At 43.1% G+C, this 24,828-nt stretch overlaps 1 protein-coding gene across 8 annotated transcripts in view; it reads right to left on the reverse strand.

The window, feature by feature from the left end:
- SPTBN1 (spectrin beta, non-erythrocytic 1) overlaps positions 1-24,828 on the reverse strand; it is a 139,585-nt gene that overhangs the window by 43,177 nt on the left and 71,580 nt on the right. For all 8 annotated transcript variants that reach the window (XM_074578624.1, XM_074578625.1, XM_074578619.1 and 5 more), the window contains 9 exons: positions 14,143-14,294; positions 8,760-8,933; positions 7,365-7,456; positions 6,136-6,216; positions 5,229-5,344; positions 4,090-4,202; positions 3,269-3,456; positions 2,079-2,196; positions 524-682 (listed from right to left, as the gene is read on the reverse strand). In XM_074578624.1, coding sequence (XP_074434725.1) covers positions 524-682; positions 2,079-2,196; positions 3,269-3,456; positions 4,090-4,202; positions 5,229-5,344; positions 6,136-6,216; positions 7,365-7,456; positions 8,760-8,933; positions 14,143-14,294 — 1,193 coding nt within the window. The remainder of the gene's footprint in view (positions 1-523; positions 683-2,078; positions 2,197-3,268; positions 3,457-4,089; positions 4,203-5,228; positions 5,345-6,135; positions 6,217-7,364; positions 7,457-8,759; positions 8,934-14,142; positions 14,295-24,828) is intronic.

A 24,828-nucleotide genomic window follows, 5' to 3' on the forward strand; every position in this document is an offset into this window, starting at 1 on the left:
TAGCAAATTTGGGATCTCAAAATGCTCTGAAAGGTCTTTTTTAATAACATCAGAGATACCCCTGATAACCAGAGAACCACTGACAAAATCAGAGATATAATTTACTACTTTTGGGAGAAGAATCATGGTGACCATTAGGATCAGGTTGGGGCCTTGGATTTTTTTAAAGTAATCTCTAATATTAAAAAATAAAATTAATTCCTGGGCTAATTCCACTGAATTGGCCAAAATATTCAGATAAAGAAAATCTTGACTGTGGGTAGATATTTCCACATCAGTACCTCCTGAGTACAGACTGACAGATTCAACGAAAGAATATCCCAAATGCATTAAAGACAGGACATGCAGTACATACACATACAAACCAAATATACATTTGCACACAAGTACAATAAATAGAAATATACATAGACTCCCTAAAATATGAGGCATAGGGGGGGAAAGATTCTCTTCGCAAGAACTGTATCCTATAATTACTCATGGAAATAATTTTAGTCACACAGACAATTTCTGAAAGCAGCACCTGAGAAACGAGACGTTGATTTTCACTCAGCCAAGTTTCTCTCATAGCTGCCTTGCGATCAAATCTGCGTGCAAGTTGTTCCAGTTTCTCTTGTCTGATGAGCTCATTTCGCAGTGCCAGTTCTCTTTCATGTTCAGCTTTTTCCAGTCTTTCCCAGGCCTGAGGACGTGGAGAAAAAACACGCATCTTCTAAACACACATTCTTCAGGATTATGAGAAATCACAACACCTTTGTATGGAATCAGGAGTGAAGTCACTACAGCGAAGTTTCACAAAACTGGCTTATTTATTTATATGCCAATAAATCTGGCTTGTATTGGCTGGCCTTACGCCTTGTCTGCTAATATAAGCGCACTAATATAAAATTAGTTCTCAGTTCATTCATAGATTTTCTGAGTAAGGGGTCTAAGACTTGTTTACCTCAGATGTATTTTCTCAAGTTCATTTGGTTTTTGCCTCCAATAAAGCCTAAGGACACAACCCGGTTCGAATGTGTAAGAGTGTATTTGTTTAATAAAAAAAAAAATAAAAAAAAAATCGTCTGAGTCCTACTCCCAAATAATTGGATTCTGTCTTTCTCCTTTAGGAAATGAGAACTAGAGGTTCATGCTGTCTCACATCCAAAATCAACATACAATTGCTGTTCTTTATTACATCCACTTCAGAAAAGAAAACAACTGCAGAATTCGGTTACTTTTGGTGCATACCAGTCCTTTTGTTCCCCAAAGCCAGAAGTAGTTCACATGCATGACATTACTATTGCAAAAAATAAAAAGTCTTAGAAGCATGTTGAAAGCCAGCTCATCACCTTTCAGATCTTCTTACAAACAACAAAAATACCCACAAGTAAACACAAACTACCCTAGATTCTTCTAAATCCTAACAGATGTGAAATTGCCTGAAACCCAAGTATTTTAGGCATTCAGAGGCACAAGGGCTTAATGCAAACAACTGTGCAGTTTACTGCTCTCTAGGATGCAGACCGAGGCCACAAACACCCACAACAGCTGCTCTGGGAATGCCAAGCATGATCAAACACAAACGAGGAAAGCTCACAGGTTTAAGTTGTTTGTTATCCTTGAGAGAGCTCGTCAGCTCCGCTGCTGCCAGCTGCACCAGCACAAAAAAACCACCTGCATAAACCCCGAGAGGGAACCCCAAGACTGGTCATGGCACTTCCTTCTCTGTCCCATGCTGCAGGCAGGGGCATTGAGATGCAAATGGGGAGGGCTACAATACCTAGATATTGTTGCTACTTTCTGTTGATTAAGTCTAATAGCCAGGACCATGGAGGAGCAAGGCAGGGCTACTAGATCCATAATGAGAATGACCAAGCATTTTTCCAGTGCAGAAGATCTTACAGATACTGAGGATACCCGGGGACTTGGTTCACATTAGAGAGTCCGACCTGTGAGAAAAGGTCACCCCATCTCTCCCCAGCCCTTATGGCTCCCCACATCAAGGCTGGAGATAGCAAAAGTGTTTCTTCCCAATATACTGACAGACTGAAAGAGAACAACAACTGAGTCACACAGGAGGAGCTTGCTCAGTTTACCTTGTTAATGTCAGAGATGAGTTTGCCCTCCCTTGGCATGTATACTTTCTGATTGTTGGCTCTCATTTTGCTTTGGATGGTAAAAAGCAGCACCTCTAGGTTTCCTTTTTCTGTAAATCTAAACAAAATTTTTCAAGAGAACTGAGTTACAATAAAGCTTTCATTGTTACTCAGGTATTATAAAGCACCTCCTTAAAATACTGACGTTATGAATGGACCATTCCGATAAACACCTTCATCTTGTGTGAAAGCTGGAAACAACTGAAATAGACCAACACATCCCCTGGAACCCACTGGTTCAAACAGCAAAAGAAACTTCACAGAAGTCAGCTGTCTGTGTGTTTAGATTTAAACCCCCTTGGGGGACAGAAGGCTGCTTCTTTTTTTTCCTTTTTTTATTCTGTTATGTGCATTGTCCTAGTTTACACTATCGACACAAGAAATGGAAGTTTTATTTAAAGTCCACTGCAGTCAATAAACTCTTCCCACTGTTTTCCTGAGTTGTACTCCTGGGAAATAAACAAACTCCGTAGGCACTAGGGACCAGTCTGCAATTTTAGAAGATGTCTGGATACTTTGTAATGTTTTGGATTGTGATTATTATCCATTAGAACTTATATTAGACAAAAATAATAAACAGATCTGATATCAGAATGCTAAAAGAAACTTTCCAGAAATAAGTTGCACAGTTTTGGTTATATCAGTTTTAGTAAGCCCAGCTATGTTTCACAAAGCCAGACACACTTCCTCTTGATTTTGGATAAGCAGTACGATTCTTTTAATAGCAGTGTATAGGTACTGTACGCTGCTAGCAAGCACGACTGTTGATATTACTACACTAAAATGGTATGCTATTACCACTCGTACTATAAGGCAAGCACCTCAGTGAAGTGACAGCTTCCAGGAACTCTGAGGTCCTGCAAGGCACAGGTCACTGAGACACACTTTTTATTATTATTGGGTTTGTTGTTGTTATTATGTGCGTATTGAATAGCACAAAGCAAACAGGCTCCGAGTAATAATGGTGAGAGCCAATTAGAAATACGGTATCTGGGTTTGTTCAGAAAAATAAATTCTTCAGCCAAGATTAAAATTACTCGGATGTGTTTGTTTTAAAAAAAAAAAAATAAATCAACGATTGACTACACAAAAACAAGACCAGTGTTTTTTTAAGCTAAGATTAAAATTACTTGGGTGGTTTCTCTACTGTGCGATAAGTGTTGAATGCCTGTAGCTGCTGTTGCACACCAACTAGCGAGTTGGCAAATTTGCGATTGTTAAGGATGATAATGGTTTGCTCGATCCACTCAAGAAGGTCAGAAGCCAGCGATTCGTATTTTTCAATCATCTTCTCCGTTTCAATGGCATTGTCAAGCACCTGCAACAAGCAGCACAACGTAACATGAGTAACAAGGGCAGCGCTCTTCAGTCATTTAAATACAAGCTAGATAAAAGAAACTGTTCAGAGATGAACAGTTATGAGTTACGAATCAGACCACTCAGCCCTGAGTGCCACAGGGGCTGGTATCTCTGAGGAATGAGGGCTTTGCATTTTCCAATGAATTCCCCCGATCCCACGGCAATAGAGGGAGAGAGGTGAGGCTTACAAAAGGATTCATGTTCAGTCTGTCAACTGTAAAGATTGGGGGCTACTTCGCCAAAGGGTGGAAAACAACTGCACATTTTTTTAAATGAGGGACTTTTCTGGGCTCCAGAAGAGACAGAGGACCCAGAGAGTGAGAAGCAGTTAATGAGAAAGGAAAAGCAGCAATGATGCAAAATTAATGAGTGAGAGTAAAACACCGACCAAATGTTTTCTAATAGGAGGCAGCTGGAAATTAACTACTCCTCACAGTCGTATGGGAATATTTAACATTTAAAACACATTCAAAAGCAAAACTAAAAACTACCATACAGTGCACTCCTAAAAAACTAATACCCAAGAGGAAAGAAAAAAAAATCAGAAAGATTTCAACTGCTTTATAACAATTTATAATGTGAACTTGCAAACCTTTCCAATACGTTTTCCTTCAACAGCTAAAGCTTTCATCTTGGAGAAGTAGTGGTAATATGTCACCACATAGGTGATGATTGACTTTTCATCAGGATGATCAACACTGATATCTGCAAACCAAACAAGAGTTGTCTTAGCAGATTGGGGGTGCATGGGTTAAAAAAACAAAGCTAACGATGCAACAAGGATGTGTTTAAGAGTCAGAGAGAGAGCTTCAGTGGCAGTTCAGCTCCTAAGATTTATGTCCTAATCAGAAATAAATTCAGCAGCGTTGGACTGGTTCTGAATTACTTGGTGTCATACAGTACTGAAGTCAGAAGTCACTGAGAAGTGCTCCTGTATCTCTTTGTCTATGTGTGGACTGTGGTTAAAGCACGGGTCTAGGGGCCTTTGGGCCTTAAGAGTCAGGTTCCAGACTTTGCCACAGCTTGTGCGCATCCGAATACCTCCTCTAGTGTCTGTGTGAGTTGACAGAACTGCTGTTAATTGACAACTTCGATGCTATATCTGCATTTGGAGAGAGGAATTCAAATGTAATAGTATGTCTGTCAAGGCAAATTTTCCCAGAGATACAGATGGAAAACAAATTATTTTCTTTCCTGCAGCAATTCTGAGGCACTGAAAAATAAGCAAGAAGGAACTCGTCCAAACACATAGTCTCTGTTTGCCCTGTGACAAGAAAGTTTCCTGTTCTAGCACTGTGAGCACACCTTCCAATATGCATGAGCATGAACACTCCCATGAAAGCACGGGCTAAAACTCAATGACAGTCTGCAAAAGCAGCTGCTCAATATTTGCTGAAAGCCACAGCATTCATCTTCCAGCTCACAGAAAGCATTCTCGGAGCAGATCAGATGGATGCCTCTAACTGGAATGATTTTATGTATACATGGCCAGTCCAGTGCTCTTGTCAGATAGGGGAAAATAAACACAGGATTAAGGCCTCTTATGGTACTGCTGCTCAGTCCTCTGCAGGAGACGTCTTGCATTCTCTCCTTCCCTCTCTGTCTGTATCAAGTGAGTCAGCAGCATCCTGCTTCTCTTTAACACAAAAAGCTATCACAAAGCTGTGCCCTTCCACAAGAAGGGGTGGGAGAAAAGAGCCGTGAAGTGCTGAAACTGCAAGGAATTCTTACCCTCAGGGTCCAGGAGCTTAGTGAGACCAAGGTGTTGCTCTGCAAGGTTAAAAGCATTCTGCAGATTGTAGTGTGCATTTGATTTCTTCAGCTTGTCAAAATCAATCAGGTCAGGCCTAGACAGGATGGAAAATTCTTTAGATTTCCCAAAGCACAGTGCAGCCACCCTCACATGAACAAATGAACTAAAATCTGCAATCCTCAGAAAACCTGGCCCCTCCTGCTGCCACGGTTTTGCTTGCCCGGTAGCCCTATGCATTTGAACGGCAATATTGAAGGAATGAAGTAATGCCTAGCACGTGCCATGGCAGAACCTCACCCATGGCAAAAAATGGACGATAGTTTACCAGAGATGAAGGTGACCTGGAAAAGAAAGGAACAAAGTTGTGGTCACGCAGTATCTCCTCATGCCCATGTAAGTATGCAAGCTGTCCTAGTAGCTCCACCTGAGCTTGCCAGTGAGCCGCATCCCCAGCCATGTCAAAGTCTAGCACCGGATTTTGCCATCTCTGTGCAGGGATTTCTTTCCCCCTCAGGGTGCTGTTGTGTGTTGCATCCCCCTTCTGCCCCTGAATTCTAGGCGATCAGACCCTATCATTGGTTACTCAATAAGGCACAAAACCTTTTCTTTCAACCTGGTCATCATGTGTATAACTTACTCTGTTGAAACCAAACACAACCTGTTTTGACTTGTGATGTGAGAAGCTGTTGCCCAGATGAGCTCACAGTGACCACAAGAGCTGTAAAGCTCTAAAGCAAAGCAAGTTGCTGTAAAACTCCCAGCAATTCTTCAACTTCCTCCACTCCACAGATCTTAAAATCAAGCTGCAAGGTTAACAACAAAGCCCAGTGCACACTGCAGCAGTCGAAGCTTTCAAAATCCATAAAGACATTTACCCATACGTACCTGTGCTTATGTATTAGTGCATTGAAAGCCATCCCGTCCCTCCAGCTTGTGGTAAAGTTGTGAATGTTGACATTGGGGTAACTGAAAGAACAAAAAAACCAAAGAGAGCACAATCAATATAGCACCCCTGCTGCAGCTCTCCACACTCTGTCACTGAAAGCTGGTTGCGGGAGCGACACATTTATTGTAAACCTAAAGGTGGGATATAACCACCCCACAATGGACAATCTATCACCATGACTGCGTTCTGATCAGAGACTGACACGAGAGGTAAGTGCGTCTCATTTACTCTTGTAAACCCTGCAGAATTGATACGCATTCCAGAGAAAGGCTCTGAATGAACTTCCAATTAATCACTTGAAGTTACTATTTTGTAACTTGCTGTCCAACCTGCAGCCTGTGAGGTTTCAAATCCCTGAAAGTCTAAGGCCTGCTCCTGATTTAGCTGCTGGCAAAGAATTACTACTCAAAATATAAAGTTCAAGAGAAGAGCAGGAACAGCTGGAGCAACAGAGAGGAGTAAAACCTCTTCTGACGGCTGCAAGTGCCATGGGAGCAGCAATACATTAAGTTTCCTTGAAATTGTCTGGTATCCCAGGGCATCTTCAAGGACTGACCTTAGTCACCGTCTCACTTTTAAACAAAGCACATACGACAGCCACCTTTGTGCCCCATGGGTACAGAGATGCAAAATTATTTTGTTCGGTGATCTGGGTATTTTGCAAGTCTCCAAAAATTTCAGTCTGCTAACAAACCACTTTCATAAAAGTTCTTGGAAGGGGAAGATGGAGTACCACTAGAATAATGCTGAAGTGCCCCAAGTCATCACAAGGACATCCACGTTTCGTGGGGGAAACATACTGAATCTCTACAAATGGATATTTAATTATGCAAGAAGGTTACTGTCAGAGAAAGACATTTTGGAAATATTCCCATATATATACAAAGAGGGAAACGTTGGTGGCAAACATCTGAAGCATCACTATGTCTTCACAAGAGGGTGGAAAAGAGTCAGCATATTACTGTATATTCATAGATTATCAGATTGGTGTGTTTACCACACAGCACTAATATAACAAGTTCAGAATTTTCTGACGTGTAAACATCAATTCACTTCTCTTGGTTGAATCCACTTAAGGAGAGATATGTGTTTGCCCATTTAAAATTATTTCAATGAAAACTCAAAATGCTGTAAGAGCTTTAGAGATAATCACTTAATCCACGCTCACCCAGCTGTCTTCATCTGGCACCACAAAAGCAAAGCATCTTTAGCAGACTTCTTCTCCTTGTTGTCCTCGGTTTCAACACTGATATCTTGGATCTGAAATTAACGCAGACGTTTTAAATATTTCTCTGAGAAAACACATTTTTTGCTTTTTTGAAAAGATGAAAGAAGTTATTTCAGAATAAAATTAACAAAGGAAATCTATGATGACAGGCAGAGTGCAAGTAGGTGAATGTTCTTCCTCATTTAAGAGCATTCATGTCAGAAGAAAGCTCCATCTGCCCTTATTTTACTGTAGGATTGCTCTTTGTTTAGTCCATTGACGAAGCAGTTTAAGCTTCACGAGAAGCTGTATGTCCAACTGTGGAGGCAAACCCTGCCCTCTACAGCATTATGGTGTCACCCTGCAAGGTGCCTCCCACAGGCTGCTGAGCACATCCAGGAGCCAAGGGGGTGCCGCAGGTAGAGGTCCTCACCAGGGGATCCACGGGCAAAAGCTAACCAGGAGCTTTACGGGACCAAACACACTGTGGGACCTCAACCTTGGAGAAAATAGCGTTTGCCTTTAGCATCATCACAACTATATGTTCCAGATTCTAGGCTGCAATTTAATTTTTAAAAAGAGGGGGGAAAAAAAAAAAAAAAAAGAAATCCAGTTTTTACTTCATATGGACAAATATATCTCATTCTATGGATATAGTTCACTACTTTTTAAAAAAGAGTATTGTAACATCAGTGAAGTTCCACTGCTGTCACTGAAAGTTAGGCAGACACTTTCCTATTCGGAAAACACTGAGCAACACCAAAATTAGGGGAATGTTAAAATTTATTAAATATTTATTCCCGTATTATTTATTATAAATTATATATTTATTAAATAAATTTATTCTCCTTTCTGCAAAAGAACTTTCCAGCCTTTTTTAACTGAGGACAAAGACCAACGCGCAACTTGCTGGAAAACAAGAAATCTCAGCCTTTAGCTGGGACACTAAAACAATTCCTGTGGACACCCTTAATCTACTTCAGTGCAAAATCAGCCAGGTTAATGATAATCACCACAGAGGTGAAAGCAGCTGAGGACAGCATTTCCTCCTACGTCTACAAGAGCGTACAGGTCTATGACTTGAGCGTCATATCTATTAGTAATTTAAAAATAAAACGGTATTACTCTCCACACAGGAGACTCCCATTAGCTGCCACTACAGATCAGCAGCAACACGAAGCACCATTTATCCTCTCCCCTTAGCTCTGGAGCACGTCCTGCCAGATGCTGAGCACTTTTCACTTCCATCATCTGGGAGGACCTGGGACCACTCCACTCGTAAAAAGCACAAAGTATATTTCAAAGAAGTATGGAAAACTCAGATGCGTGTATATCTGTGTATGTATACATCTTTACCTGGAATCTCAGGATAATAGTCCAAATAAGGCCAAGCGTCAGTCTGTGATTCCCATCCACAATATCATGAGATCCCATGTTTTCTAGATGCACTCTTTGCTCTTTCAGGAATTGGAGGGCTTTATCAACATTCTCCAGGCAATGGATGCGCATCCTTCCCTTAGTTGGTTTAGGCTAGAAGGTGAAAGGGAGAAGAAAAACATGCATTACTGTAGACAGAAGGAAAACAAAAAAAAAGTGCTTGCTAACTCTTCAGTCCAGGCAGGTGAGTCACCACATCGCCCACTCCTAGCCACCAATACTGTACGCATCTGTTCTTCAAATTCAATGGACAAAACCGCTCCTCGCATCTTACAGCACATTTACACAAGCATAATGCTAGCATGTGTCCAACCTGTGATGGACAACATCCTAGACCTGAGCCACACGCACTGAGACCCAGTTTCGTTTGCCCTTCAAGTATTTTGCCTGCTGACTTCCTTCATTTTTTCTGTCTACTATATTCATTCACCAGCTGGAAGATAAATTATTGTTCGGTTCACGCCACACCTGTTACATTTTCCCAAGATTATTTTTTTTCTCCAGTAGAAGTTCTTCCACACTTAAAAAGAAGATTCTGCAAAGATAAAGATACGAAACAAACCGATATCTGGCATACATATGCAATAGTGGGAGTTGGTAATAAATGCTCCAGAGAATATCTGTAAATAGACGCACACTCTCCAAAAAGGCGGCTCAGATTTGGATGGTAAATTACTCAATAAAATTCCTCCAGATAGAAATGTCATTGCTTTTTATCGGTCAGCTGAAGTAGGTTAAATAGGATGAAAATAACAGAAGAGATTTATTCCAAACAATTTATTCGTAGAAAAAGAAAGTAAAAACAATAATAAAGTCAGCCACACCAATGTAACACAATTGTATGAAGGCCCAGTGCAAACGAAAAAAGCCATGAATATATTAACAGCGTGTAGAAGTCTGCTGTGAAACTCAATAAAATTAAAGCAACTTTCTTCTACAGATAAGGATTACAGCCTAATAACCTGTTCACTGCTCACTGAGATGTCACCAAAGGTACTCAGCCAAACTACTAATTGACATAATTTTGTTGTCTTCTGCAGTGAATGTAATTAACTGACCATGGAAATAGCTCCGGCACAATCCTCACCTCGGACTGCATTCAAATGGAAGAGTTTCAGCCAGAGTCGTATTACAGTGCCTAGAAACAGCAGCCTGTATAACAGCGTGTCATAAAGATGAAACACTTGCTAGAAAGATGTCCTTCAGGGCACGTAAACCCCTGAAGTTATTGGTTTCACTTCAGCTTTCAGTCAGCACCACTGCTCTCCAGAGGCTGGGTAACCACCCAGAGAAAGCCAACCCACAACTCCCAGCAAGGCTGTAAATTTCCAAGAACCCGCCACTGCTTTTGGGTGTAAAAGTCCCTCCGAAGCGGCACAAATTGCATGTACACCCTGTGCACATACCATACACCCCAAATGCTGCCAGTATAGGGCGAGGAGCCATAGCATGAGTGGGAGCAAGACTGCTGTGACACACTTGGCTGAGACCAACCGGAGATCCCTCGCTATCAGCGGGGACAATCCGAGATCCATCCTTCTGCTGGTACCATCAGTCCCCCAGGAGTGTGGTAAACTGGACCACAGGCTTAATTTAATCTTGCGAAATACAGGCAGGAAGGCAGGAGAGGCAGCGCCTGGCTGCAGGGGAAGGCGGAGGCCAGGCTGCGCCCAGGAGCTGCCTGGCCCATGACTCGCTCCGTCCCACCGCCACACCTGAGAGCCAGAAAGCAGCTACACAAGGTGCGCTCGCTCTTATGATGATGTTCCCAAAATACGGGAATGACCGTGACTGTGGCCATTTCTAAGCAGCAGCGGCAGACCTGACTCCGTCCCCTCCGCCTCAACACAGCCCTTCTCACTTACCTAAGCAGTACCTGCACTGCCTCCAATGCCTCAAGTTGCTGAGCAGAATACGGTTTCAAAAGCACTTTTTCTGCCCTCAGAAGCTCCAGCACCAAGGTGACAGAATTAATACCATTCACGATAGATGTTTTATTTAGTTCCTGAGACCGCCTGCTCCCACACACACTCTCTGCGATGACATACTCTCCAATTAAGAATCCAGGAAACATAACCTTCAGGTTATTGGCATGAATTTCTCTCCCACAAACACAATGACTGTACACGAAGCAGCAGAGCACGCACAGTAAACCTGAAGAGGACACTGCTCCCTGCAGAGCAGGAGCAGGCTGACGCATTTTTCTAGTGCTCCAGCCCTAGGTGCATTTTCTAGCTTAGAAATTTCCTAATGGGGCCGTAACAGGTTATTAGCAGTGTCACCTAGGGCTGTTCTAACTATGATTTATTAACGGTCCAAGAAGGCACTTCAAATTTCTGCGAGGACGAGAATGACGGTGCCACCCAACCAAAAAAACGTCGGGCACTCCAAGAAGACAGAAGGTTTCATTCTTCTGTGCCTCCACACCAGCAGGCCACGCAGTTTAACCCGTTGTTCTGGCAACAAAAAGAGGAAGAGGCATCCGTGTCCGGTTTGTACAAGGTGTGGCTGTGCTTGCCACACTCTCTTGCACAGCCCCAAGATGAGACATAGTGAGATATAACTCACCTTTACTGGGCTAACACAGATCCAGATATTAACCAGAGGGAAAGAAAGCACACTGAACGCATCATTTATTGTATTTAACTAAACTCAGGAATCTTCACACGCACATTATCAGGAAAATCTGGTTTACATCAAAAATCGTCCCTTTTCCAACAGGAAACATGACAGAACTCACTACAGAGAATCTGCTTAAATGGTTTGACCTTTGAGCACCCAGGAATTGTAAGGAATTTACTAATCCATTATCTAGTTACGGAAGAAACTGAGCTAAATGCTGAATTTTATATTGAAAACAATTCTCAGCTTTATTTTTCTGTTGGGAGAAGCTGGTTAACAGTGTGTGCAAACAAAATTACAACTGTCTTTTCATACTGGCTGGATTCTTTTCCGCTTTGCTCAGTGAGACTGTTGCATGCTATCAATCTCTTTCCAAATACTGTGCTGTACAGTGGACCTTACATAGTAAGCTCCGGACTAAACACTAGGATGAGGAATCAAGCTGAGCAAAGACAGGGAGATGCAGATGTTGCCCTTATTGGATGCTCTTATTTTGAGTTTCTCCAACACACCTTCAAGGACTCTGGGTTTTCATCACCAAAAATCACAACAGCTTTTGAAAAATGCAGGGTTTGTGCAAAAAAGGCTGTAGGTCCTACACAGGGCAAAGAGCAGTCCCGCTTCCTTGATTAGTATCCTAAATCCCCAGCTCTGCTCCCCAGGCATATGGCTCCAGCTCCAGAATCTGAATCCCAGGTTCAAAAGTGAGAAAACAATTCCTGCTTGTTCCACTGCATCAGTAAACACACCATATTAAAATAATCATCTAGGCTAGTTTCTGCATTAGTTTATTGCTTTCTTACCAGTTGATGTTTCTTGTCTTGATTTTAAGCTTTCTGCATAAGGTACTGCCTTTAGATTTCTGCTTGGGTGACATGGAGAAGTCAGACTCTAACCAACACCAGCTAAACGGAATTCCAAAAGGCTGGAGAACATCAGGAAGCGGATGCTACGTGCCGATCCTCCTGGAATATTTTTGGTGTGTGTAATTGTCTCAAGGTTTAGTGCATTGTGTTATCTGTATTCTTGTTTGCAGAGGAAGGTGTGGTGGAATGTACTGTTCAAACAGAGACTGCTGTCCTCCATCCTGAGATAATGAAGCTACAAAAAGAATTTGTGGCGGTGCAGGCGGCTGCCAATGCAATACGCAAACAATGATGCAAGTGCAGATCCAGGAGCCTCATCGGGTGGCTCCTGCCCCCTCCCACTCAAACAGCCGCGTAAGCTCTGTTCGCACTTTTTAAGACCTGGAGTGAAAAATGTAAATGAATCACGCAAGAAGAGTCACATGACTGGTCGGAGATTCACCACTGCTATTTGATACAGAAAGCCAAATCTTGGCAGGCAGAAACGAAGATTTGAACAGAGGCGGCACAGTTGCTGTCTGAATCCTCAAATAATGGAGCACGTTGGTCTCAGTTATTCCTGCATGAATAACATCTGCTACCTGAGTGAACACGTCAAATCTAATACCTCACTGACGTTAAGTGATTTGGCATAGACAGAAACATGTTTTGAGCAAACCGTAGTTGACAAACATTGAGATTAGTTGTCTCCATCCACATCCTACTCGCGCTTACTCCTATGCATATCAGTTTCCTTACCCTCAGAGATGCATTTAAAAAGCTTCCTCTCTTGCTTCGCTGTACAGACACTACACTATGGGCCATATGTTCAATTCATTAACCAGAGTCTTAAGCCATGGAGCTTCCATTAATAGGAGTGCTTGATGACAAGCGATTACACAGTCGCATCCTCATGCAGCCTTAGGTCTTAGCTAAAGACCCGTATTTCTTTGAAAAGATTACTTTAAATTAGGTAATTAAGAGCATAGCCGTCCCTTAAGGAACTGAAGGAAAAACTGATACCCAGCCATTTCTTGACATCCAGTTTTCCTGGTAATCAGCAGCATTTTTCACTACAAGGATTTATTTTCTCACTCACCATTCCCTTGTGCTGGTATCAAGGGGGCATATCTCTCAGCATACCCGAAGAAAGAATTTGCCCCGTTAATTTAAATTAATTTTAGATATTCCCCTAACCAAGAAAATCCAAGCCTTATCTATCCTAGTAGAATCAAGCACACCCAGGAGCATTTGTGAGCAGTGGGATGCAACGAACACCGTGGCTAAAACTGCTGCAATGCTTCCCAGGACGGACTTGGCCCTCTCCAACCAGCTGTCCTCCACGACCCCCCCCAGCACACTCCAGGAAAGGGAGAAGGGAGGTTCCAGTCCTTGGACTGGCAGGCAGCCTGCACACAGCGACTGTGTTTACTAGCACAGAATCAGGCCAACTGGCCACAGTGCCCGGGAACGTTCCTCAGCACATCTAACTCACCATTACCAAGACAGTCTAAGGGGCTGGAGAACATTTAGTGCTCTGCGCCTCTCAGATTCAGGAGCAGGGCGTATGCAGCTGGAAGCACTCAGCATCTCACCAGCAAGGAACCTTTGAAGGAGAGTTTCTTTGATTCCCACTGAAACCGACAGGAAGATATTTTAATGGTGTCTGTATCCAGCTGAAGCAATGGACCTTTTTTTTTTCTTTAATACATAAAAAGACATTTGCTGAACCCTCAGTATTCAGTTTTGCCGTACTTCAATTGAGCCAAGGATTCACCAAAAAAAGACCCCAAACCAAAACAAAACCCCCACAACGAATATTAATGAACACTTACAAGTCTCTCTCCTGAAAGAACTTCCAGAAGTTTGATGAGCATCCTTCCATCGCGAAGGTCAGTGTACAGGTCTGTAATTCTGCATGATACGCGTGCCAAGTGGGAATTAACCCACTTTGTGAAAGTCTTCTTCTGAACTGCCTCGCGCTCATCTGTTAGGAAAATAACACAATGTTACTCAAAATAAATCACAGCTCATGTACCTACGTGAAAATGTGATATTGAAATATGTCTAATATTAAAGGTACAGCTCGTCTTCTTAGCAGAATCACTGAAGAAATTGGGACTTCCCACTGAAAATCCACCTTTCTTCCTATTTTATGACATTTTCTAATGTCAGTGGGAATTGTACTGAGTTACTATCTATGGAATAAATCTGAACTATATATTGCAGACTTACTTGCTGCTCAGATAAACAGCTTTCTCAAGGTGTAAAGAGGTCTGTTGTAGAGCTACAACGTAAAAGCCCCTTTAGACTAACCAAACTGCCCAGTAACTTGATCAAGAGTTATCTTCCACCGCTGGAAGAACAGGCCAACTTCTGCTCTCGAATGCACACACAAATCTACAACAGATCTCCTGAAATACCAGAAGTCCCTTTGGATTAAGACAGGTACAAAAGAGATCAGAGACCAAAGCTGCCCATTTACTTTTTTCCCTTCCTGTTACAGTATTTCTTTGTAGATTCAACATTTGTAACTGTATTTACACAATGTCAAGAGGAACTTTTCCATAACTACATGTCTGAGGTAGACTTGGATTTATTTAAAGCCATAGAGAAACAGGTTCTTTCCACCTGCCCTTCCCAGAATCTTTCACAAGCGTTTATACATGAGGACATTGGCTATGAGAGCTCTCTTAATGCACAGGCTCGCTACAGTCCACATTAATTCAGAAACTCCTACACAGCCATCTGCCAAGCCGAGAACTCTGAGACAGAAAATATTGTACATCTTTGTGGTCAAATTCTTTTGCCAAGGGCTTTGGATGAAGCCCTTTCTTGTTAGCAAAAAGTCATTTCACTGAACTGGGAACTACTACAGACCAATTTGTCAGAACACAGGTGCTCAAACTTGGACTCCGAAGTCCATAATTAGACGTACGAATGAAAGCAGTCTGCTTTCCCGAGCAGCTGAGCATCTAAACCTCCCCTTGGTCTCTTCAAGTTGTCGGCACATTCAGAAACAGGACATGAAGACTGGCAAATCCTAACCCAAAATGTAACACGCCCAGCTCTGAAAACTCCAAGTACGTTCGCTGAAACACAGAAAACATTAATGATGGTGCAGATCAACGCGGAGTTTATATCTGACTACCCAGGGTTTCAGTGGATGCTGTCCTTCAAAAGGAAGGACATGCCCCGCTCCTGGCAGCGCAGTCTGGTGGGGGCCTGACCCCCGAACAGTCATAACCAGTTACAGCCTCCACACCTGCAGGACCTTGGGACAGCAGCAAAAGCCTGATCTCAGTGACAAGGAATGACAAAGCAGCTGAGGCTACAGAGGCTACAAAGCTGGAAAACAAGTAAAAAAAAAAAGACAGTAAGAAAAATCATATAGTAGAACGGTGGTGAGGAGGAGGAATCTGATAAGAAGTGGGAGAGCGGACCAGCACTTCAGTGGCGGTTTGCCCAACTACATAAACCCCACCCTAAGATTTCGGTTCCTCCCATGTATTTATGAATTTATTGCTGCTACCCGATCACGTGGCAGGGCGTAACCAAAGCTAATGCACCGAAACCGTCCCATTTGTAACAGCTTTTACCCACCTATAAGGTGTGAAATTAAAAAATGGGGCTTGGAAAGATGTAAAAGGTGGGTTTTGTGATAAACCAGCGACATGCTTTCAAGGAACTGACAGTTTGCATTACTCTTGTTTGTCCTCACGCTGTACGAAGCAGAGGATCGCTAAAACAGAGGAAGCCACCAGGAAATTAGCGGTAACTGTGGCTTGCTTTCCCGCGCACCAAGAGGAGCCAACTGCAGCTTCTCTGGCGGGGCAGCACGTGCCCCCCCCGGCTGCCCCCCGCGCCCTTTACTGACAGAGCATCACAGTCTTCAGCTGCACGGGGCCGCTCTGCGCGTCACCAATATGCAAACGGGAGAACGGCCAGTTTGTTGGAAAGCCCAAACCCTGCACCCCAGCAAGGCAATACTAGAAAAATAAATACTTCCCTTGCAGCCAAAAGCTGCAGCGTCTCCTAACCACATTGCAATTCGTCCCAGTTACAAGCTGTGTAAAAAAAATTGTTCAATCCTGGACCAAAGGAGAAAAAAACCCAACGTTATCTGACTAGCGGAATTAGTTGTCTATCCAAGTAGTGATTTAAATCTAGCGTCTGCTAGCCTTAAATATATTTTATGAACTATTCATAGCAAGTTTCTGGGAATGCGGTATCTGCATATCTGCTTGTCTAGTAATCCATGCTTTTAATTGAACTATTATTTTGAAATGAGTCACAGAAGAAAAAACTTGCAATAGTTGGTGCTTTTTAAGGAAAATTCCAAGAGCAATTACCACATCTCCCTTCACCAGCTTGAACAAGCCCCAAAACAGCTCAGCAAGTTTGTTTATTTAATCACTGTAGTCCCTGTACAGAAGCACAACATTCAGAGATCCCTGTGGTTACATTCATTCTGAAGAGAAATACGGATGTGAAGGATCCTAAAAATAGAGCTGGATACAGAAAATATCACGTAAAACAAAAAAAAGCTATCAAACATCATCATGAAGCCACCCACTAAAAAAATCTTTGGTCAAAAGTTATGGTTATCAACAATCCTCCCAATTTGTGATAACAATAAAAATAACGGGGTAGGAAAAGAACATCCATGTGGTTTTACTAAAGAAGATGAAGAGTCAGAGGCTAATTCTGAACAGATTAAAGACATGATGTGGGAAATACAGTGACATGCCAAGTCAGGTTGTGAAAACTTTGGTGCTGTTGTATCAATTGACACCAGCTTAGGATCTTCTGTTGTTGAAAGCAAGTCAAAGGAAGTCAACAGATCAGCCAGCTCCAGGCAGCCCTTTCAGGACAGGGAAGAAGGGTCCCTCCTGCAGATGGCACCAACATGGCCCAGGGGTCACTCGCCCAGAAAGGCTTCCCACCCCAGTGTGATTTGTGGCTCTAAAACAGGACACGAAAGTGCATTCTTCAGGAAGTGGGGGATTCAGGGAAAAAAGTTCTGGTGACTCCTCTTCTGTGTTGCCTCAGCATCCTTAAGCACACCAAATTATCAGTTAGGGAGTCGACAGGCTCTCCCCGTCTAGCTGGAGGCCCTCTGTGCTTTGGGAGCTGATGCTTGGTGCTGTTATGCCTGTTTTCTTTAGTCTAGTTGAAACGCAGTTTCTGCCTCTCCCCCTCTGCCTTCCCATTTCCTCCACCTCACTCTCTGCGGTCCTCGCTTTCCTGTTTACGGTGAGAGACTGGAGGGCTCAGTTGGTTTTTCTGGCTTCTCACCTCCACACCCGCCCCGCGCTCGCTCTTGTCTTCGCTCCTCTCACCTGATCCCCACCCATCCTCTGTGGCACCGTCCTCCTCCCTGCTCACCCCCACCAGATAAAAATAGCGCGAAAATCTCTACTGAGACCACAGCTGCGATGGTTTCAGCGCTAACTCCACATGCCGAGCTTACTGTCAGCTCTTGACGTGCGCCTGAGTAACTTCATCGCTGTACACTCTAAACAGCTTTTCGTTTTCTTCTCGCCTCTCCTCCTTTCCTCTGATTCACAGCAAGAACAGCCAAAAGCAGCGAGATCCCTGTCTGCCTGCATGCAGCCTCCAGACCCGTGGGAAAACCCTGCAGCACCGCGCAAGAGCCAGGCCTCCACCTGCTCACTGCCAGCTTTTGGGGACAGCCGGCAACTTATCTCAGAAAAACGCCACCAGAGAGACACAGCAGCTCTTTCAGTCTCCTAATGGGCCGGTCACCCAGGAAGGCCACTCTTTATCATGCACTTGGCACAGGCGGAGCGCAGCTCTCTAACTCCCCGCTGACACCATTAGCGATTGAAACACCAGAAGGGAGCCGTTCTTAACATCACATCGCTTATCTCCTCTTGCGATCCCACAACGTGGGAAAGCAAAACAAGTCCGTTTTGTAAGTTGCGTGGCTGGGGTTGGTCATGTTAAAACCTCTCCTGATTATTTCTACATGGTGTTTCACAACGACTGCAGGTTTTTGCAACGCTTTTACCAGCACTTTCAAACTGATAAACTATTTTTCTGCTCTGGGGTTTCAGGTTAAAACATGCACAGAATTAAAACCAATGAATTTCAGTTATATATTTCGGAGAAAGAAACATACATACAGCTCTGACAATTTGGCTAAGCACAGAACTATGACTCTTTTAAGGTCTAGTGCTGTGTAAAAACCTACACACTAAGAGGCGAGGTGCATCCATGAGTGATGACACCAGGGATTTAACATCGGCAATGGCCCCTGAAGCCCTGTTTATGAATCTCATGTCATCGTTTTGACAAACGTCCTTCATGCTTTCAAAAACGCAGTTTTAGATTTTGAAGATTAACTAAAACTAGAGGATATGGGTGGAGCTCCAAGTGTCCTACAGCTTGTGAAAACATTTGTTTCCCAAGGGTAAAGAGAAATGCGCAACATGCAAACCATTCAAAGCAGGAAAACGGAAGCTGCTCTAGCAGCAGTATTGATAATAGAGAATCCAACTTATCTTGAAGCAACACTGGGAAGGAAATTTCCTTTATGCGGAAACCCTCACGCAATACTACTAGCATACAGCAGCTTGCAAACCCCAGCTCTGCGATCATGATAAATCAAGGACTGACTTTGTTTAGGAGTTTAGTAAATAAACTGGAGTACGTACACTGAAATTCGCATAAGCCAGGGCTGGACGCTCTTCCCTGCTTGAGGAGAGTCACTTCTTCCTCTACTAATTTGATGAGAAAAACTCCTGACAAAAATGCAGCCGACTCTCTGAAAGATCAGAGCGTCGGTCGCCGAACCTCCAGTGCGGGACGGCAGGAGGAGGGTCGCATACACCATCCTCCCCCTGTCACACGCTCAGCTCCACTGAGTGAACTCAATAGGGCTGTGCCAGGATAATGGAAAATTTGTCTTAATAAATGCCCTGGAAAATGCATGGCCGCAGGAGCCAGCTGAGAGAAACGTGGGCCCCCATGACCCTTTTGCTGCTCCCACACGCCAGAAAGCGTTATCAGCCCCAGTCCCCTCGCATGACCGCGGCACCTACTCCTCCCGTGGCAAAGGTTACCTGTGCGGCCGCCTGCTGTCTAAAAACAACTTGAAGACAACCTGCTCCCTTCCATACCGGTCAAACCACATTTTCAACAAACTGACCTTGAATGCATTTCAAACTGAATGGCAAATAACGTTTGGCGCACACGGCTGCCAGCCCAGCACAGGTAAAATGACTTTCAGCGCACGAGTGCTCCTGCCAGCCCCTGGACGGCAAAGGCCTCTGCACCCCATCAGATAAACAGTGAAGGGGGTACTCTCAAAGGAGCTGAAATGTTACTGAAGAAAACAAGAGAAATTGGAGCACAAAAGGGAAGCTGAAAGGAGCACCGAGTGTCTAGGGCCGCTGCCAGGCACTCGGTGTGTGTGCGGCCGCCCCGGGACAGCCCAGCCGTCAGAGGCAGCGAAATCCTCCCTGCCGAGCCCAGCCGGCAGGCAGCTTGCTCTTTGCATCATCAACGTTTGTGGATCCCTGTAATACCTCAAAAGCAAGGCAAATTAAGGATGTGTTTTAATCCTTAATTCTAAAAGCTCTGTCTCCTGCAGGTTTACAACTATTTTGATTTCCATACTGAAAGTCACTCTTTCAGCTTAAAATTATTATTTTTCATTATAGCAACAAACGCAGCCAGGGTGCAACCTACGCAAAGGATTGCTAAACACACTGACTCAGAGATCAGCTGAGTGTTGCTCCAGGCGTACTACTTTCACTGATATCCAATATCCACAGCCTCCCAGAATTCCCCAGATCATAACCTAGGTTAACCACGCACAAAGAAAACAGAGCTTCCCTTTCACAGGAGGACATTCCTGTTACTGTAGACTTTCAGGGCACAGGATATCACTGTATGTTTTCTCATAGATGCAGAGATACGGAGTTAAGCAGCCACTAATAATGACAGTTTCATAAATTCCAGCCGTGCTTGGAAAATTTTTAATTGAGAAAGATGCCCAAGAGAATGGCAGATCAGCAACTGGGACCAGAATGTGGTGATCAATCAAAATTTTATCAGGAAACAACATGAACACATGCACCGCGATAATCTTCACCATTTGTTATAGTAACAGAAGACTGATACAGAACATGAAATCATTCTGATACAGGTCTAAACTCTGTTGTTTTGGGCAGGCTGGAGCACAGGCTTGCACAAAGTAACTCCACCATACCTGTCCCTGAGGCCGGTATGCAGGCCTCAGTGGATCTGCCAGGACCAAGACAGAGCTCCTTCGCTCATCACCCCAGCGGCGTGTTGAGAAAAGAACAACACCGGTGGCTCCTGGTCCTTAAATTTCTTGTCCAAACCAAGGGCTGCATGCTCGGAGGAAGGGACTACCAGCAGCCCTGGCCTGTGATCCGTTCCAGGGAGGGAGGCTGAGGCTGGGTTTTGTGTGCTCCTGACAGCTGAGCAGGGCGAGACCCTCGGCTGGGACCCTCCGTGGGACAGACTGCCTGTGGGGCTGCGTGGCAACGCTCATCAGTCAACTGATGCTACACTAAAAATAACCCAGAAGGGAAAAAAGCACCTCTGTGTATCTGTACCGCATCAGCTGACGAGAGAAACATCTGCTTGGATAGACACTCACAAAACGATGGCTTTTTCACACAGTCCCAGTACACGCTATATTAGTATGTGTGGCAATAAGAAGCCCAGAGAGAACAATGCATAATCATGCAGTCAGGCACAGAGACTCTAAATTAGAATATAATGGAATTGACCAATAGGGAAGAAAATGATGGAAGGAGGAAGGATCACCCAGTCAGGAGGAGGACTATTAGGTGTCTGTAGAGAAAAAGAAATAAAATTAGTTTCTCTTAACATTCAAGTGTCCTACTATTATCTCCCTTTTAGTAGTAAGGCAATAAAACTGAACGGCGGATGCTGCTTTCCTCCAGCTGCAGATAATGGGTCAGGACTGAAAACAGGAGTTGATGAAAATGGGAAAAATTGAGTTTAATGCAGATGACGGAAGTGCAGAGGCAAGTAACAACCTTGAACGAAACCTGCAGGATGTCAAACTTACATCTGATACAGAGAAAATGACACATGTGGGTCCAATGCTTAGAAACATCTCCTTCATTTTTACTTCACTCTTGCGGAGAGTTTAAGATGGAGGAATGACTGCAGCTGATGGTTCTGATGTAAGCAGGATGTATTTGTTATGGTTATTTTATGGCACAAAGTAATCTGTGGAGTGACTTCCCTATCAAAAATGGTGAGATTACGCCAAAGCTTTTACATGCTCTAACACGACTTAGGCAAGAACAAATGCAAATGTGAAAGATGACAAAGCAACAAGGTGATTTTGTTCATGCTGGTGATTTTCATTAGCAGCAAAATCCTTGCTGCTTTCCCGACTCTGCTATGCAGAGACCATTGTTCAGAAGTCAGGGTTGTGTTCAGCAATCCATTCTCTTTTACTAGGAAGCACCAGCCGGCTTTTAAATCCTATTAAATATCTACTCTTCTCTACTAAACATTACAGCATGTGACTACTTTCACTGCTGAAAATGCTCTGAAAAGAAAAAAGGGAAAGCTACATAATGCAGCATGTGGAAAAAACAATTCTGCTGCTTTCTCTCTTTGATGTCACTAAACCTCATTCACACAATAAAATGATGCTCAGAACAATGTCCGGTAGCCAGCCAAGCATTACATGGTGTGGAAGGGCAGGTCCCTTCATTGTCTTTATTTTTATCCAGAGTTTATGGCATTCTGGTGTCAGCAATACCAAAATAAACCTCCTGAAAGCCAGCTTCAGATTTACGTAGAAGAATGATTATGTTCATCTGCAAAAAGTTGATGTAAAGTCTCCCGCAGGAAATAAATGAAACATAAAAGTCATCTGGGTTTAACAGATTAAATTGGTGGAAGAACTCAGCCTATTTTTTTTTAATTTTTTTTTTTTTTTTTTAAATTCAGAAAACAAAGATGACATATTTAATCAGATTTAGAGACAACATGTGCTTGGCTCTCCCAACATTGGTGCAGGCTATGTGAACTGCTTGTTTAACTTCAGGAAAACTGGAACACAAAATTCTGTAAATGTGTCCCGCATCATGACCAGCTCCCTGCAATAGAAAACGCTGTGCCACCGCCCATTTCATAAATATTAACCATTCAGCTTTTTTTTTTTCCTGGTACTCTAGGATACCAGCTGACTTCTTGTTTTTCTGTATGAAATGCAAAGCAGCTACAGAAATGCAACCTTGCTAGTGGATGATTAAAATGGTTTAACACTTCTGGGTGCTGCTCTTGTAAACACCTACACCCATCTTCAGCTTTAAACACCAAAGTCTGCCCTGGTTTAAATATAACTGCTCACATTCGTGAGTCCCTTACAAGAGAAGCGTTCAAGAGGACCCAGGTCTGGTCTCCCAAACTGTAGATGGAGGAAGAAGTTACAAAACCATTTTTACAGCAAAAGTACAGTTGAATAAAGGAATAACTTTATAGCCTAAGGACTGTGCAGCAGCACAGAGCTCAAATGGACCTCCTTTTAAAAACAGCATGAAAAATACCTCAGTGTTGTCAGCATTTAACATAAAAGGACACAAATCCCTTCTGGCTGATTTGATGTTAGTGGTTTACGCTTGTTGCCATTTTTTCCCTTTGCGTAACAGACAAATCACTTAATGAAAAGGAGCATGGAAAAAGCATCGGCCTGACCCAGGACACTGAAATTCCAACAGAAGAACAATGAAAACCTGAGGTCACTGCACTATTTCAAGTACACACAATCTCGTGGGGTCTTTGCAGTTTCCTTTAAAAAACATTAGCATAATGTAGGGAAGTGCCAGGGGTTTTTGGAGGGGGGGAGAGCGCTGTGATTTTCCATACTTGCCGAAACAACTGTCTGATTAGCAGTGTTAGCAAGGATGAGAGCAAGGCTTGGCACAGCCAGAGACCATGCCAGGTACTCCACTATATAAGATCCATCTTATTTCTTCCCATGTTCAGCAAACCCAGCAGAATGAGAAAGTTTTTACAGTGGATTTCCACTTGTCTATAGGAGGAAAAACAAGGGTAGGAAAGAATGAGGTTGTGTTTTATTTGGTTTGGTTTTTCTTTAATGATTTTTGTTGTTCTGTTTTCCTTTCAGCACTCCTCCCTTTTCTCAGCAGCTGCAGGTAATGCAACAGTCCTTGCACAAGTCTACTAGCAATCTGCTATTTCTACAACCCAACTATATGACCAGACTGGGATCCTCCTTATTTAGGTATTTGGAAATATGAAATCGTAACTGTTAAGCAGAGATGAGTCAGTAAGGGATAGGCATCAGGACTCAACATTCACTGTAAAGACAGAAAAATGGATGCTGAAACCTGTCGTCTACAGAGCAAACCCAGGCGCTGCAGAGAGAAGCTTGCAGCGGCATGCACCACCTCGGAGGAAGGAGAGCTGCTGGTGGTGCAAGGCTGGATGTATCCGTGCAAGGGAAATTCTGATGGGATATCAAGAAGAAAGCCCTCACCATGAGGGTGTTCAGACGCTAGATCCCCCAGATGCTGTGGGGATATTCAGATCCCACTGGCCAGGTCCCTAAGCAACCTGATCTAACATTGAAGTTGACCCTGCTCTGAGCAGGTGTGTTGGACCACATAAACTCCTGGTGTCTCTTCCAACCTAAAGTACTCTGTGATTCTATGAATTTTAGCTACCTTAAACAGAAATAGTCCAGAAAACCAAAACACTGGTATCCACTGAGGGATTTCGGAGAGATCTAGGTCTTTTCTTTCATCTAAGGCACAAGTTGAGACATTACACAGAGAGAAGAGTCAAAGCTGTGGTATGTTTTGAGCGTGCTTCTCTAAAAACTTACTCCAATCAGAAAGAACAGATGAAAGAAATGCCATACCTTTGTTGGTTTTGTGTTTAAATCTAATTTGCCTTTAATGACAAAAAAAAGCATTAACAGAAAATAAATAAATCTATGATGAATGCATTTAATCCTTTCAAAATATTAAATCTTGGTGCTAAGAGATATTATCATTATAACTAATTACAATTTTCATTATCACAGATATATTTTAAATGGAAGAAAATGTATTTAAACAACCACTGCACTGATCAGGGATTAATAACAGCTGATTTCATCGCCTTGCTGAACAATGTGCTTAGTTCATCCAGTTTCATGGTCATACAGTAATTTTCCCTTGTTAATTGCATGCTATATTGTATGGTCAGACACACTATGCGGTACTGACAAGTTGCCAAATAAAAGCAGTAACACCACAGGTAAGGCAGGCCATGGCTCGGCAAGCCCGAGATCTATGCTAAATCAAAGCTGAAACCTGAATGAGTAACAGCAATAAAAATACAATAAAATTTACAGTAAAATTTACAATAAAAATTATTTGCGAAACTGAAGGAACCGTGGTAATTGTAACATGCAGTTATTTCTAAGAAAGGACTTTTAAAAATGAATGAATTTTAATGAGATTTGAAAC

This window comes from Larus michahellis, chromosome 3, assembly GCF_964199755.1.
Source record: "Larus michahellis chromosome 3, bLarMic1.1, whole genome shotgun sequence".
NCBI lineage: Eukaryota > Metazoa > Chordata > Aves > Charadriiformes > Laridae > Larus > Larus michahellis.